Genomic DNA, 15,961 nt, shown 5'->3' with positions numbered 1-15,961 from the left:
GACAAAATGTGCAAGCATTCACAGCTTTACCACAATGATTGGATTCATGAATTTTCCTATAATATGAGCCATACAACATTTGGGAAGTTAAACAGGAGAAACAGAACATTTCTACATTACTAATACTCATAGGAATTTTCTGCAGTCTGAGGTTTTTGATGTATTCACAAAGAAGTTGTGAATTCAATTAATTGTACGCCTTCATAATTTACAACAAATTTATTCTAGGCAGGAAAATTAACCAATCTTCTAATTGTCCTGAGCGAGCTATATCGGGTTTAGCTCGCCTTAGGCAGAGTATTGTATCATTTATGTTCAATGAATAGATGATAGACAGATTAAAAAGACAGATACATAGACAGACAGACATATAGACAGACAGAGATATATCTGTCCCATATAATACAACTACGTAAGGAAGAATAACAAAATATATATACCTTGTATTCACTTAGTTTTAATTTTTGTTCCTCCTAGACATGTGGCATTTAGATTAAGGTTTCACAACAAACTTTTTCACTTCCGTGAACTTCTTCACTCAATAATAGAAGCAACGTTGACACATGTATATGAGTAACATCAGTATACTATGGACTGTTTGCATATGAGACAGTTTTGGATATAAACTGATTTCATACTCAGTGTGTACAGTTTTTATACTAGCTGAGTGGTATGAGACTAAACAGACTGGCACATCTACACCGTAGAATGAATGGGGCTGTGCTTGATAAGGTAGTGTCTGTTAAGGCAGTGTTTCCGTGTTTTCTGTCTTAAAGGAAAGCCTTGCAAACACAATCAAATACCTGACACTGAGTTGTCCTTTTTGTGAGTATTTAATAATCAGTATCCATAAAACTGTGCTTATTTACACCCCTGATTTTAACTAAAGCTTCAAGAACGAACTAAGATTTCTTCAAAGGCATATTTGGATCAGCATGCACAAGAAAATTACCTTCTGGGTCTTCCAGAATTTTCACAATCTTCTTCAATATTGTCATCTTCCCAGTTATACCCTATGAGACAGTACAAGGAAATACATGATATATTTGTGGAATTCAGGCAAAATTTAAGAAACTATCTTCAGTGATCCTTACAAACAAGCCTAATTTATTCTCATCATTCTTCCTCCTTCTCAAATGAAAGTGTAGCTGTACATCAATAACAACAAGAAAAACAAGCAACCACACATACAACCACACGACTAAAATACAGTTGCCCCCTCTTTCAAAAAGAGAAACAACATTCACCATCTTACCTATGGCAGTGAGGTTCTTATAGGTTTCGAGCATCACATCTTTGTAGAGACTCTTCTGGGAAGGATCCAGCAAAGCCCATTCTTCCTGAGTAAAGCTCACCAGGACATCATAGTACGTCACTGCGTTCTAAAACATCCCATGTATACATACAAAATTAGCATGAGAATGAAATATTAGACTTGTACATTTCATTGACAATATTTTCAAATAATGTTGATAGTTCGCCCATTTGTTTCCTGACACAGAAGTTATAATGTACTCATGATCACCAAGTCATTTTTGAAGGAAACCGAATAATGAGTTCTGATCTGTCATTTCTTCACCCTTTGAGTTGGAGAAAAGTCTTGGAAGACAAAAGCCAATGAATACACATAAAGAGACAAGGAAAAAGATCAATAGTAGTAAGCACACAGAGATATTCTATGAAATATTCTCATTACAAAAGTAATGAACAAGATGCTTAGATTCGTGAATGCATTTAATTACAGCACTGAGGACACAAAGGCACAAATATCTAATTGTTCTTAATGCCAGCTTGGTATAGGCAATGAGTTCTAGGATAGTCAGAGTTGTATACTATTATACAGTATCCCTTACCAAAACCAAAACAAAACAAAACAAAAATAAACAAAAAAGAAAAAAAAATACAATTAAAGAATCAAACCACCTCTAACCTAGAGACACAGGTCAGTGAAAAAATGTAAGTATCAATGGATTTTTGACTAAGAATAGGTCAGATTAACTTAGAAGATGTAAATATAAGAAATCTGCTTAGTTATTGTTCCCTGAAAACTTGATAAATAAATAAATACAATGGTCCAGTTTCAATTATTTAGGAGCTAGCTTTGTTACTACAGGCACTGACATTTGGCATACCAATGACTGACAAGAATTCCCTTAGAGTAGAAACTCTAAGGGGAGGCTCTGAGGGCCAAACGTGAGTAACCTTAGTCAAATGTGTAACAGAGTGAATATGGAATCTGAAGAGACCACCTGCAGTACATGGACAGGGCCCCAGTGGAGGCTCTCACATCCAACATTTTCACCTCAAAGTTGTTCCTTACTAAAAGGAATGTGGGGACAATCATGGAGCTGAGCATGAACAAATGGCTGAACATTGACTGAGCCAACTTGGAATCCATCCCCTGGGTGGTCACCAAACCCTAACATTATTACTGATGCTGTGTTGTAACTGCAGACGTGAGCTTAGCATGGGTGTTCTCTGAGAGGCTCTACCAATAGCTGAATGAGACAGTTGCAGATGCTCACAGGCAAGCACTGGATAGATAGGATTAACATAGTAAAAATGACCACACCCAGATACCCATTCTCTCAGAACATCTCTGTAAGCCCACCCTGGTCTTTTGGCACCTATGAACACATACCTGTAACATATACCATAAAACCCACATGAGACAACAGATATTGAAGAAAAATATCAGATCCTATTACAAAACACTATACTCAACAAAACTTGAGGAAATGTAGATGAAATGGACGGTTTTCTAGACAGTTACCAATACCAAAGTTAAATCAGAATTAGATAAACCTTCTAAACAGTTGTATAACCCACTAAAAAATAGAACCAGTCATTAAAAGTCTGTTAGCACCCGGACATTCCAAACCCAGGTGGTAAAGATGTGACCCATGTCCTGTGTTGCCAAGCCAACAACCTCAATCCCAGAATCTACTCAGTTCACCTCCCAACCTTACTTGTGTGATGTCATTTTCCATATAAATTAGGAGATCACCCCCTCACTCTCTTTCTTCTCCACCCCTCTACTTGCCTTGCTGTCCCCTTTGTCTCTACACAATAAACCTCTCTCATGTGGAACCCCTTGGAGTGGTGTGCTTTTTGGTATATCTGGTAAATATATATATTAATATCAATAATATATGAGTCTCCCAACCAAAAAAAAAAACAATAAAACAAACAAAAAAACAAACAAAAACCCCAGGAAAAGATGGTTTTAATGAAGAATTCTATCAGATCTTCAAAGAAGAATATCAATACTCTTCAAACTATGCCACAAACTAGAAACAGAAGGAACACAACCCAGTTCATTCTAGGAAGCCACAGTTACATTGAGTACTCCCCCTTGGAGATGGAGTGGTTTCTGTGTAATCAGGAACTTTTCTCAATTTCTTTTCATAGAGGATTCATAAGAGATTTTTCTTTTTCTTTTTTGTTTAAGGCACTTTTTTATTAGCTATTTTCTTCATTTACATTTCAGATGCTATCTATCAAGCCCCCTACTATACCCTCCCTCCACCGTGCTCCACAATCCACCCACTCCCTCTTCCTGTCCCTGGAATTCCACTGTACAGGGGCACATGATCTTCGCATGAACAAGGTAGAAATTTTTTTCTCCTTTGTATTTCTATCATGTTTAATGTTCAAAATAGATTTTAAAAACTGAAAAAAAAAGATGCTACTAATCTCTCCTACAAACAGAAAGTTCTAATGCTCTACAGATCTCTTAGTGAAATCAGGTGATCAAAATGGTTTATATGTCTCTGCAGATGCTCATAGTTCTTTATGATTTCAGGATAACAACTGCAGTCCCCACAAAAACAATATTGAAGAACAATTTAATGTCTGCTTAGTGCCAAGAACCATACACACCTGAAAAATCTCTAAAACTCAAAACTCAGCTGGGCAGTAGTAGTGTACACCTATAATCCCAGCAAGAGGCAGAGGCAGAGGAGGCAGAGGCAGGCAGATTTCTGAGTTCTAGGCTAGCCTGGTATACAAAGTGAGTTCTAGGACAGCTAGCACTATACCAAGAAATCCTGTCTGAAACAAACAAACAATCCTAAAAACTTCCCATGTGCCTTGGAATTTAATTTCCATGAAACACAACCATGTTGCTGGTAATTCAATTAAATTCAAAAAATTAAAATCAAATCAAATTTAATATTCAAAAGAAATGAAATTAAAAATGTTGCAACAATTGAAGGTAGACGTGGCCATAAATGTGAAAACAAGGAATTGATACTGGGAGGTGAAAGGAAAAAGAAATAAAAAGGAAAGAAACATAGCTGTTCTTAGACATGGTGGAATAGAAAGTTTATTGCTGATGCATGGGAGAGTAAAGAGAAAGACACATCTTAGAGAGTGACCAGGATCAAGTGGAACCTAAGCTATATGAAGAGAGGAAGGAGAGGAGAGGGAAACAAGACTAAGAGATGAAGTGGGTAAATGATAGATGAAAAAGATATTCTAACAAATTTGGGTGGATTACATAAGGAAGGGGAGCAGGGAGAGTTGCAGACCAATTCCTGGGATCCAGGGTAGGTTATGTGAGCCATATACTATAAAAGGTAGAGACTGGGGGATTTGGGGAGAAACTGACATACTGGCGTGCTATGATTTTTTAAATAGGCACCTAAGCCATTTGTGCTGGGCCTTGAGATGTAACAACAGTGAGAAAGGATAAGCCTAAAGGATTCAAATATAATTTTTTTCCTTTTCTTCCTTTTTTTTTTTTTTTTGAGACAGAGTTTCTCTGTATAGCCCTGGCTGTCCTGGAACTCACTTTGCACTGATCTGTGTCTCTAGGCTAGGGGTGTTTTATCCTGATGAATCCAGGACTGTCTCCAGACTGCATCCCCACTCCCATTATCCTTCTCCATGTTTTGTCTAGAGGAGGTCTTGCATTAGTCTATCACCTGCTTAGTCACGGACTTAATAGGTTTATTGAAAAAATTCAGAAGGAGAAAACACCCCTAGTCTAGAGACACAGATCAGTGTGAAAATGCAATATCACAGGAGTTTTGACTGGGAATTGGTCAGATAAACTCAGAAGATGAAAATAGAAGAAAACTGCTTATTGTTCCCTTAAAGCTTAATAAATAAATGAATATAATGGTCCAGTTTCAATTATTTGGAAGATAGATTTGTTACTACAAGGCACTAATATTTGGCATACCAATGACTGACAAGAATTCCCTTAGAGTAGAAACTCTAAGGGGAGGCTCTGAGGACACAATGGGGTAACCTTAGTCAAAAGTGCAATAGAGGGAGTAAGGAACCTGAGGAGACCACCTCCACCCCAGTGGAGGCCCTCACATTCAAAATTTTCCGTTCAAAATTGTTCCTTTCTAAAAAGAATGTGAGGACAAAAATGGAGCAGAGCACGAACAAATGGCTGAATATTTTCTGGCCCAACTTGGGATTCATCTCCTGGGTGGTCACCAAACCCTAACATTATTACTGATGCTATGCTATGCCTGCAGACAGGAGCTTAGCATGGGTGTTCTCTGAGAGGCTCTACCAGTAACTGAATGAGAGATGGAGATATTCACAGCCAAGCATTGGATAGGTAGGATTAATATAGTGAAAATATGCAAGTTACCAAGTGCAATCTACAGGTTCAGTGTAACCCCATTAACATTCTAACACAACTTTTTTTTTTTACAAATATTGAAAGAGAAATTCTCAACTTCATAGGGGGAAAACAAAACAAATCAACAAAACAAAACAAAACAAGGAAAGTCAAAACAATCCTAAACAGCAAAAGAACTTCAATAGGAATCACCATCCCTCAACTTAAGCTGCACTATTGCTCAAGCAATAGCGATGAAAACTGCATGATATTGGTACAAAAACAGATATGTGGACCAATGGAATCGACCCAAAGACCTACAAACAAACCAATTTGATTTTTTGATAAGGAAAGAAAAGCAAACAATGGAAAAAAGAGGACATCTTCAAGAAATGGTACTGGTCTAACTGGATATCTGCATGTGTAAAAATGAAAATAGATTCATATTTATCACTCTGCACAGAATTCAAGTCTGAGTGGATCAAGGACCTCAACATAAAACTGGATGCAATGAATCTCATAGAATAGAAAGTAGGAATGAAAAGGTCAGCTCAGGAACTTTGGGAAGGTCATGAAGCACATGTGCCTCAGGAAGGGAGAGGCTAGGTACCATTTTTCAGACCACAGGGAGGGAACAGACCTGTGGGTGGGGACACATTCCACAGGATGTACCATTGCCCACCTCAGACAAGGGAAGTCCTTTTCACCTTATTTCCTAAAGACTAATCAGTTTAAGGGTGCACTGTTCAGTCAATCATATTGTGCCTAGTCACTGATGTTCTTCTATTCTGCCCCTGGAAACCATATACAAAACCCGCCAAATCTGTGCTGGGGGGTCGCTGCCTCTTCTTTGGGTCTCTGATGACCCCAATGCACTGTAACAATAAAATCCTATTGCTTTTTGCATCGATCCTGGCTCCACATGGTTCACTCAGGGGGTCCCTGGTAAGCTAAGGCTCCCCAGAGTCTTACAGGAAAAAGACTTGAACTATTTGAACAGGAGACAATATTCTGAGCATAACACCAAAGGCTCATGCTCTTGCTCTAGTCTCAACAATAAATGGAACCTCAGGAAATTGCAAAGCATCTGAAAAGCAAAGGGCACTGTCAATAGAACAAAAAGGCAGCAGACAGATTGGGAAAGATATTCACCAACTCTACATCCTACAGAGGGTTACTATATAAAATTCATAAAAGACATGAGAAGTTAAACACCAATAACCCAACAAACCCGATTCACAAAAGGGTACAGAGCTAAACAGAGAATTAACAACAGAGAAATCTTGAATGGCTGAGATGAAACTAAAAAATTGTTCAAAGTCCTTAGTCATCAGGAAAATGGAAATCAAAACAATTTTTTAAGTGTTTTTTTTCATGTATTTTTTTTCATGTATTTTTTAATTGGGTATTTATTTCATTTACATTTCCAATGCTATCCCAAAAATTCCCCACATGCTCCCCCACCCACCCACTCCAACTTCTTGGCCCTGGCATTCCCCTGTACTGAGGCATATAAAGTTTGCATGACCAATGGGCCTCTCTTTCCACTGATGGCTGACTAGGCCATTTTCTGATTCATATGCAGCTAGAGAAATGAGCTCCAGGGAGTTACTGGTTAGTTCATATTGTTGTTCCACCTATATGATTGCAGATCCCTTTAGCTACTTGGTACTTTCTCTAGCTCCTCCATTGGGGGCCCTGTGATCCATCCAATAGCTGACTGTGGGAATCCACTTCTGTGTTTGTTAGGCCCCGGCATAGTCTCACAAGAGACAGCTTTATCTGGGTCCTTTCAGCAAAATCTTGCTAGTGTATGCAATGGTGTCAGTGTTTGGAAGCTGATTATGGGATGGATCCCCGGATATGGCAGTCTCTAGATGATCCATCCTTTCGCCACAGCTCCAACCTTTGTCTCTGTAACTCCATCCATGGGTGTTTTGTTCCCAATTCTAAGAAGGGGCAAAGTGTCTTCGTTCTTGCGTTTAGCAAATTGTCTTATATCTTGGGTATCCTAAGTTTCTGGGCTAATATCCACTTATCAGTGAGTACATATTGTGTGAGTTCCTTTGTGATTGGGTTACCTCACTCAGGATGATGCCCTCCAGGTCCATCCATTTGCCTAGGAATTTCATAAATTCATTCTTTTTAATAGCTGAGTAGAACTCCATTGTGTAAATGTACCACATTTTCTGTATCCATTTTTCTGTTGAGGGGCATCAGGGTTCTTTCCACCTTCTGGCTATTATAAATAAGGCTGCTATGAACATAGTGGAGCATGTGTCCTTCATACCGGTTGGTACATCTTCTGGATATATGCCCAGGAGAGGTATTGCTGGATCCTCTGGTAGTACTATGTCCAATTTTCTGAGGAACCTCCAGACTAATTTCCAGAGTAGTTGTACAAGCTTTCAATCTCACCAACAATGGAGGAGTGTTCCTCTTTCTCCACATCCTCGCCAGCATGTGCTGTCACCTGAATTTTTGATCTTAGCCATTCTGACTGGTGTGAGGTAGAATCTCAGGGTTGTTTTGATTTGCATTTCCCTGATGATTAAGGATGATGAACATTTTTTCAGGTGCTTCTCAGGTATACCATAAGCTGGCAAGAATGTGGAATAAGGGGAATAGTCCTCCATTTTAGGAGGGAGGGCAAACTTGTACAAGCAATTTGGAAATCCACTGGGTAGTTAGTTGTTCAGAAAACTGGAAATAGTTCTACCTCAGGAGCCAGTTATATGCCCAACCCAAGATCATGTACCCAAAAGAGGCTTCAACATTCCACAAAGACATATGCTGAACTGAAAAAGTGTAATACAAAAACAAAAAAGAAAACTAGGCCTTTAGGCCCAGGCTTGAGAATGTGACCTTTGTGACTCAATGCTCCAAGGTATGCTAATCATAAAACAGATACTGACATTCCTCCACCCACCCGCTTTCTGGGTTCAGGGAGTATTTGTTCAAAAAGGACCACCCTGACAATCCATGGAACCCGCTATGCAAATGTGCTATTGTTAGAGGTTCATAGAAACTGTGTTGAGAAATAACTGTAAAATTACCAGGTATTCCTTGTGACTTGTGATTTCCTTGTGACTCTTAAATAGTATTTTGGTATTTTTCAACAATGCCCTTCCCACCCACTTGAGTTGTGGTTTCTTCCTTTAAATACCCCCTCTTCCAGCTACTTGGGGCCCACGGTCCTCCACCCATGCATAGTGTACAATTGTGGGTCCCAGAGTGCTCTTGGAATAAAAATCCTTTTTCAGTTTGCATCAAGACCATTTCTCGTGAGTGATTTGGGGTGTCGCCTCTCCTGAGTCAGAACGTGGGGGAGTCCTCACGTCGTGGGCCTTTCAGAACTATGTTCATAACAGCTTTCTTCATAATAGCCAGAAACTGGAACAACCTAGTTGTTCTTCAAATAAAGTGTGGATGAAGTAAATGTGTTACACCTAGGCAACAGAATACTAATCACCTATTAAAAGTAAAGGCATCAATAATTTTACATGCAAGTGGATGGATGTTGAAATTATTATCTTGAGTGTGGTAACCCAATCGCAAAAGGACATGCATGGTATGTACTCACTTATCAGTGGATATTAGCCATAAAATGCAAGATACACAGGCTATACTCCACAGGCACAAAAGAGGTAAAGAAGACATAATGCACAAGATCTCACTTAGAATGCAGAATTAAATAGTTATGATTGGCAGATGGATCAAAGGAACTGGGTGGGAGAGGAGACAAAGAGAAAATTGGGAGGGTTCAGGATCAGGTTTAGGGAGGCAGAGGACAGATAGCCAGATGGTCATGAGAATGTATGCAACCAAAGGAAGTTGGGAGGTGACAAATGTCTGAAATTAACTTCTGCAATGGAAGATCAAGCCTTGCTTGGACCTAATGAGACTGAGTGACAGTTTCTGCACCTGGCAGATGGCCCTGGTGTCAGCTTCCTAGAGTGTTGTGGGTTGCTATGGGCAATAAGGTACATATTTCACAATCCTGCAAGGAATGTCCTCAGTGTTAAGGTTAAGGACTCCATGATAATTAGAAACAGCTGGAGTCCAGGAGTTAAGGGTGTAGCTATGTTTGCAAAATGGTAAATATTAGGACCTCCAGGACAGCATTTAAGGGAAAGAACACTCTATACATGAGTTTGAATACATATTTTCTCAACTATGTAAAAGTAATGATTTAATATGAATTATGTGAGGGTCTTCACGATTCTGAATCAACAAAAGCAGTACACCATGAGTCAACTTGTTAGAAAGTTACATCTATTTGTTTGCTTGTTTGATTGATTGCTTAAGCTTAGGAAGACAAGACAGGTTCCTGAGTTCAGGATCAAACTAGGATAGAGCAAGGATACCCTCTGGCTTGCTGGAAATGATAAGTTCAGGGCAGGGTCACACCCAACTAGCCTATCATCTGTGTTTAACAAAGGCAGACAGAGCTTAGAGCTATTTTGCAATGCTAAGAAAAAATATACTCCTCAGTTTCCTAAGAATCAAAGGCTTTGGAGTCATGGAATGTTGATTCCTAAGATAAACAAAACTAAAACCTGGAGTAAATGACTAGGAAGATAGGTAAAATTAAAAAAAAATTGTACTTGTATTCTGTTGGAGATGAGCTTACCAGAGAAATGTTTAAACTGAAGAGAAAACTGCTAGGAGAATGTGCACACATTCATACAGACACACACACACACACACACACACACACACACACACACAGAGAGAGAGAGAGAGAGAGAGAGAGAGAGAGAGAGGGGGGGGGAGACAGAGAGGGGAGAGGGGAGAGCGGAGAGGGGAGAGGGGAGAAGGATAGGGGAGAGGGGAGAGGGGAGAGAGAGAGAGGGGAGAGGGGAGAGAGAGAGAGGGAAGAGGGGAGAGGGAACAGAGGGAAGAGGGAAGAGGGAAGAGGGAGAGGGAAGAGGGGAGAGGGGAGAGGGAAGAGGGGAGAGGGGAGAGGGAAGAGGGAAGAGGGAAGAGGGAGAGGGAGAGGGAGAGGGAGAGGGAAGAGGGAAGAGGGAGAGGGAAGAGGGAAGAGGGAGAGGGAGAGGGAGAGGGAGAGGGAGAGGGAGAGGGAGAGGGAGAGGGAGAGGGAGAGGGAGAGGGAGAGGGAGAGGGAGAGGGAGAGGGAGAGGGAGAGGGAGAGGGAGAGGGAGAGGGAGAGAAGCAAGATAGCAGGACATGGACATAGAGGTCTCTCAGAATAGCAATCGGGCAGAATATAGACAAGGAAATCTCCAGTGATCCACAGAGCAGCACAAAAACATTAGAGAAGGAAAATCCATATCCAAAAAAATTAATGTCATCTACTTTGAATCCATGCTTTTTCTTTCAAAACTACCAAAAACCCCTTCTCTCAGATCATCTCTGAAGCCAAGACTGGTCTATTGCCACATATGAACACATACCTGTAACATATACCATATAACCCACATGAGACCCCAGGCTTTCTCAGTCATAGGAATACCACCCTATCTCCCACATTATTCCCACTTCTACACTCACTCCCACTGCAAATTTACCCCCTCAAATCTTCCAAGGCTTTCCTCAAGTTTTGCTATTTTTGTATCCAAGAGAGACAGCCTGAGAAATATGTATATACATATCTTTTTGCAATCACAGAGCGGTCTTATTCAGTGGTTTTGCAGTGTCCTTGATTATACTCACAATACACAATATAAATTCCAAATTTATCCATTATATATATGTGTGTGATATATATACATACATACATACATATATGCATATATATATACACATACATATATATATATATATATCTATGTTAGCATTACTAATATTTTTATACTATTGACCTGGAGATATGGACTTGGAGGATTGGAGGATTAATTTGTATTCCTGGAGGACTGAAAATCTGTCAAAGTAGATTATATTTGTCACAAAATTGCGAGAAATGACACAACCATGTATTCATATTTATTACTAGTTGTGCAAATAAAAGTTTAAATTCTTCATAATGGAAGCTTTACCTTTATGACATGCTACTCTAAATGGGGACACTCCTACCACAACTCATGCATTGCATACCCCTCCTTTATTCAATATGTATCTTGACTGTTAACTGGACTTCCAATTATTGCTGAAGCTATTACAGAAGTCATCACATTCCTGCTGAGTGATGGCAGCAGGATATCCAGTCCAAATATTCATAGTCTTCTTCAACTCTTCTGATCAACCTATTAATTTTTATTTTTGTTTTTGTGTGTTTTCCTTTCTGTTCATCTTTATCTATACCTGCATCTTTTTTGTTGTTGTTTTTTTGAGACAGGGTTTCTCTGTATAGCACATGCTGTCCTGGAACTCACTTTGTAGACCAGGCTGGCCTCGACCTCAGAAATCTGCCTGCCTCTGCCTTCCAAGTGCTGGGATTAAAGGTGTATGCCACCATGCCCGGTCTATACCTACATCTTAAGTCTTATGTTTTTCTTCATTTTTTCAACCATATTTTTGTCATTTATTTATTTATTCATTTTAATCATTTACTTTATAAGTATTGAAAGTGGATTTATTAGAGTGGGTCTCATGCTGTGGGCCAATTAGTCCAAACAGAGGTGTAAATCAATGGGAATTTGAAGAATCCAGTAGTGCTTCAGTACTTGTGCCTGAGTATCAATATCTCAGCTGGTCTTCAGTATATACTGGAACCCATATAGGAAAAAAAATACAAGTTAAAAGAATGTACAAAGTATTTTACCAATACCTCACATATTCAAATTCACCTCAAAATCCATACTGGGGAGAAACCTTAAGCATGTAAAGAATGTATGACAGTCTTCATTACTATCTCTCATTTTCAAGACAAAATCATTGATAGTATTTTTGAAGAACAAGATATTCTCTTCTGTGTGAAATGATCATACATTTTGTAGCCACTATAGTATTGACATTATGGTATGTTCTTGAGACAATAGTAAAGATTGTTTTCAATTTCAAATTTATTCATTCTTTGTCTCAATCCACAGTAAAAGTATTATTCCAATGCCTTCTTTAATTTCTTTCTGCCTTCTGATCATGAAGATCTGACTATTAGGATGGCATGATGAAATTTATATATTCCATGAATAACTGCTAATAAAATACATAATGAAATTACTAATAGGAGTATTTTAGAACAGTCATATGGATGGTATCAGAAGGTCAATATATCTCAAACTTTGTATACTTCAATTAAATTATGTTCCTGTGTTCTCATCAAAAGCAGAAACTGCCAACATGTTGAGAATTGAGTTTCACAGTACATTCTCCACAATATAATTTTTCCATGGAGAAATAATCATGAAAACCCAGCAGCAAGATTTGTCCTATATTTAGAAACGTAGAACACTGAATTATAACATATATACCACACAGGTTAATAGCTTTGATTGAGAGAGTCTTAAAAGTTGTCAAAGGCTCACACTAGGCAACATGGAAAGTGGGTTTTCTGCCTATCTTGCGATATATTTTATACATGTAAACATGAATTTAATGTGGTTAGAGGTATAGGAAATTCAAGTTGTGGTAATGAATAAAAATTAATTATTCTTAATGATATAAAGCAAAATATCTATATGAGTGCAAGATGACTGATAACATTAACCTATATCAATCTGTTTCTATGTAACCACTGTAATGTTAATTCTCTCTCAGATCCAATGTAATTGAGAGAAATTAGCTGCTTTCTTTAGGAATTTATTTCAAATACAATGCAACCTGAAATTATTTGTACAATATCATTGTCAATGGCTGTATCACATATTTTAGTCACTGTATCATAGCTAATCATGTAGAATATTAATTTGATGTATATATCGCTTTTATAAAATACATTTTTAATCATTATTTCAAAAATATTATTTCCTATCTTATATCATAGAATAGATCTTGATGCTTTCATAAATAAGTCAGTGTATGGAAGGTGTACAGAGCACTTCTCACACTAGAACAAATGTTGATTTATTACTTGTACTGAAAAATAAATCCACCAGTTGAAATCACATAAACTTTGAGATGAATTTATAATACACGCCCCATTTGCTCTAATAACAATGGTGGCAAACTTCCAAATTTTACAAGAGTACATCGGTTTTTTTTTAGGGTAGGACAGGTAGATTTACTTTTTAATCTTATGGTATAGGGTCTAATTTTTTTTTCAATACATATGTGCAGTATTTTCCAAGGGCTATGTAACCCTCAAAACACAATTGAGAACACTGATTGAGAACAGTGTAAGCAATGAAAGATGATTTAAACAAACAATTTCAGACAATGAAGTGTACAGGGGTCTGTGTTAGTAAGAATGATATTTTTATGCCATTCTATAAAGTAATATAGAAGCAAATCACAGAAGTTCCTAAGACATTGGGAAAATGAAATGCAAAAAAGAAAGGCCTATTGTGGCCCCCATGACTGGTATCACTGTCCAAATCATGTTAGCTCCATAGCTATAGGTCTGCCTTGATTCACAATTGTTGATTTTAGGTGCCAGCAGTGGAGAAGGGAGCTCAACAAATTGCTAAGCCTTCATTTTGCCAAAGGTGCAGAGAGGTTCATCCTCCTTGGAAACACTGACACCCAGCTAGCTGATTCAGTCCTTTTTTTCAAATATTATACAAGGTTACTTGGAGCTGGGAAAGTTCAAACTGCTAAAGTTTTATTGCCCTTTCTGTCTGTGAGAACACACAAGCCACACAAGTCTCAAGGCAAAACCAAAAGTGAGAACTTCAGGATTGCCCACGAGTGTCTTAGAAACAAATTCTGTGCGAGTTCCACCTATCACCAAGTGTGTATTTCTATGCAGACAACATTTCCTCAAAGTTCAAACAGTCTCAAAACCATTTCTCAGCCTATACTTATTAAACCAAACTTACTGATTAAGCAAATGCTTCACCAAAACATTTCACTCATCCAAACACAACGGATTTACTCTGCATTTCATTTAAAGCCAGACATAAAAGCTTTCCTTTACATATCATTACACACAATTGAATGTTGATGAGAGCATATGGACTAATTCATAAGTCTTTGAAATGGCAGGTCCATTCAATGGTTTCTCCAGTTGTGGAGGTAATTTCAGATTTAACATGAATTTGATACACTTGATGGCAAATTCAATGCATAAACACCAAAATTAATTGTAACATTCTACAGTCAGGTTTTCATAATTACTTAGCTATTATAAAATTGTATACGTCATCTCCAAGAAGCTGTTAAGTATGATGGGAGGACAAGGCCTTTAAATGCCCTGTGTTCTTGATCCTCAAGAGTACACCAAGACCTCCAAATACTTGGGTGTTGGCTTAACCTGCTGGTCTGAAGATTTTATATTGGTAATAAACTGTGTGGAGTATTTAGGTCTTATGAGCTATCCAAAACAGCATTATTTGCTTCACCTATATGGACTCCATCTCTTAATTGATGGTTATTTTTCACAGGTAACTACCAAATCTCAGAGTCACAGAAAGCCAGAAGTAAGAGTTGGATACCATACCCTAAAGACAGATGCCAAAGGACTTGAATGCTAGGTATTCAATTTGGGTCATCAGTAAAAGCAGGGAGCATTCTCGAATGCTCTGGAAATTTTACTTTTCACGTTTTACTTTTATATATGTGGAATTCTTGAAAGGGCATGAACTTGCATGCCTGTGTGCACACTCATACTCACACACACACACAAAGTCATTTTCATAAGTACAGTAAACACCCATTAGAAACAGTGACATAAGACTGTGTGCTCCAGCAACCCCTTCCCTACCATGCACACATCTCACAGCATGACTCCCAGAAGTTCTGACATTACCAGACTCACAGGTGAGTCTTCCACACCTGACCTAACTGGGATCCCCATCCTGGGCCCCAGAAGACACAGTAACTCCCACCCTGCGAGAGATACACACTTCTAGTCTGAAACAGTGCCCTAGAACAGCACCAGTGCCCTAATCCGTCTAGACCCAGAGTCAGCTTGACTCCCAGGATGTCTGGCACAGTCAGGCTTATAGATCAAGTGCTCCAGAACCCCCCTTCCCACACCCAGAGACAATGTGAACCAAGGAGGCCCAACATAATCAGGTTCTCAGGAGGGACAAGCAACAGTCAGAGACAACAACTTCACATAACAATAGAGATAACAGGATGGTGTGAGGCAAACACAAGAACATAAGTTACAGAAACCAATGGTACTTGGCAACATCACAACCCAATTCTCCCAACACAGTAAACGCTGGATACTGTAACCCATTTGAAAAGCAAGATTATGATCTAAATATCCCACCTCATGGAAATGATAGAGGATCTTAAGGAGGAAATAAATATCTCCCTTAAAGAAATACAGGAGATTATTAGAATTGGGTCAAACCACCCATGGAAGGA

At 38.7% G+C, this 15,961-nt stretch overlaps 1 protein-coding gene across 2 annotated transcripts in view; it reads right to left on the bottom strand.

Annotated features, from left to right (window-relative positions):
• Gm51425 (predicted gene, 51425) overlaps positions 1-15,961 on the bottom strand; it is a 36,440-nt gene that overhangs the window by 2,898 nt on the left and 17,581 nt on the right. For both annotated transcript variants that reach the window (NM_001374000.1, NM_001374002.1), the window contains 2 exons: positions 1,256-1,382; positions 953-1,013 (listed from right to left, as the gene is read on the bottom strand). In NM_001374000.1, coding sequence (NP_001360929.1) covers positions 953-1,013; positions 1,256-1,289 — 95 coding nt within the window. In that variant the 5' untranslated portion in view covers positions 1,290-1,382. The remainder of the gene's footprint in view (positions 1-952; positions 1,014-1,255; positions 1,383-15,961) is intronic.

This window comes from Mus musculus, chromosome 17, assembly GCF_000001635.26.
Source record: "Mus musculus strain C57BL/6J chromosome 17, GRCm38.p6 C57BL/6J".
NCBI classification, from domain to species: Eukaryota; Metazoa; Chordata; class Mammalia; order Rodentia; family Muridae; genus Mus; species Mus musculus.
This window is presented reverse-complemented; position numbering and strand designations above follow the sequence as displayed.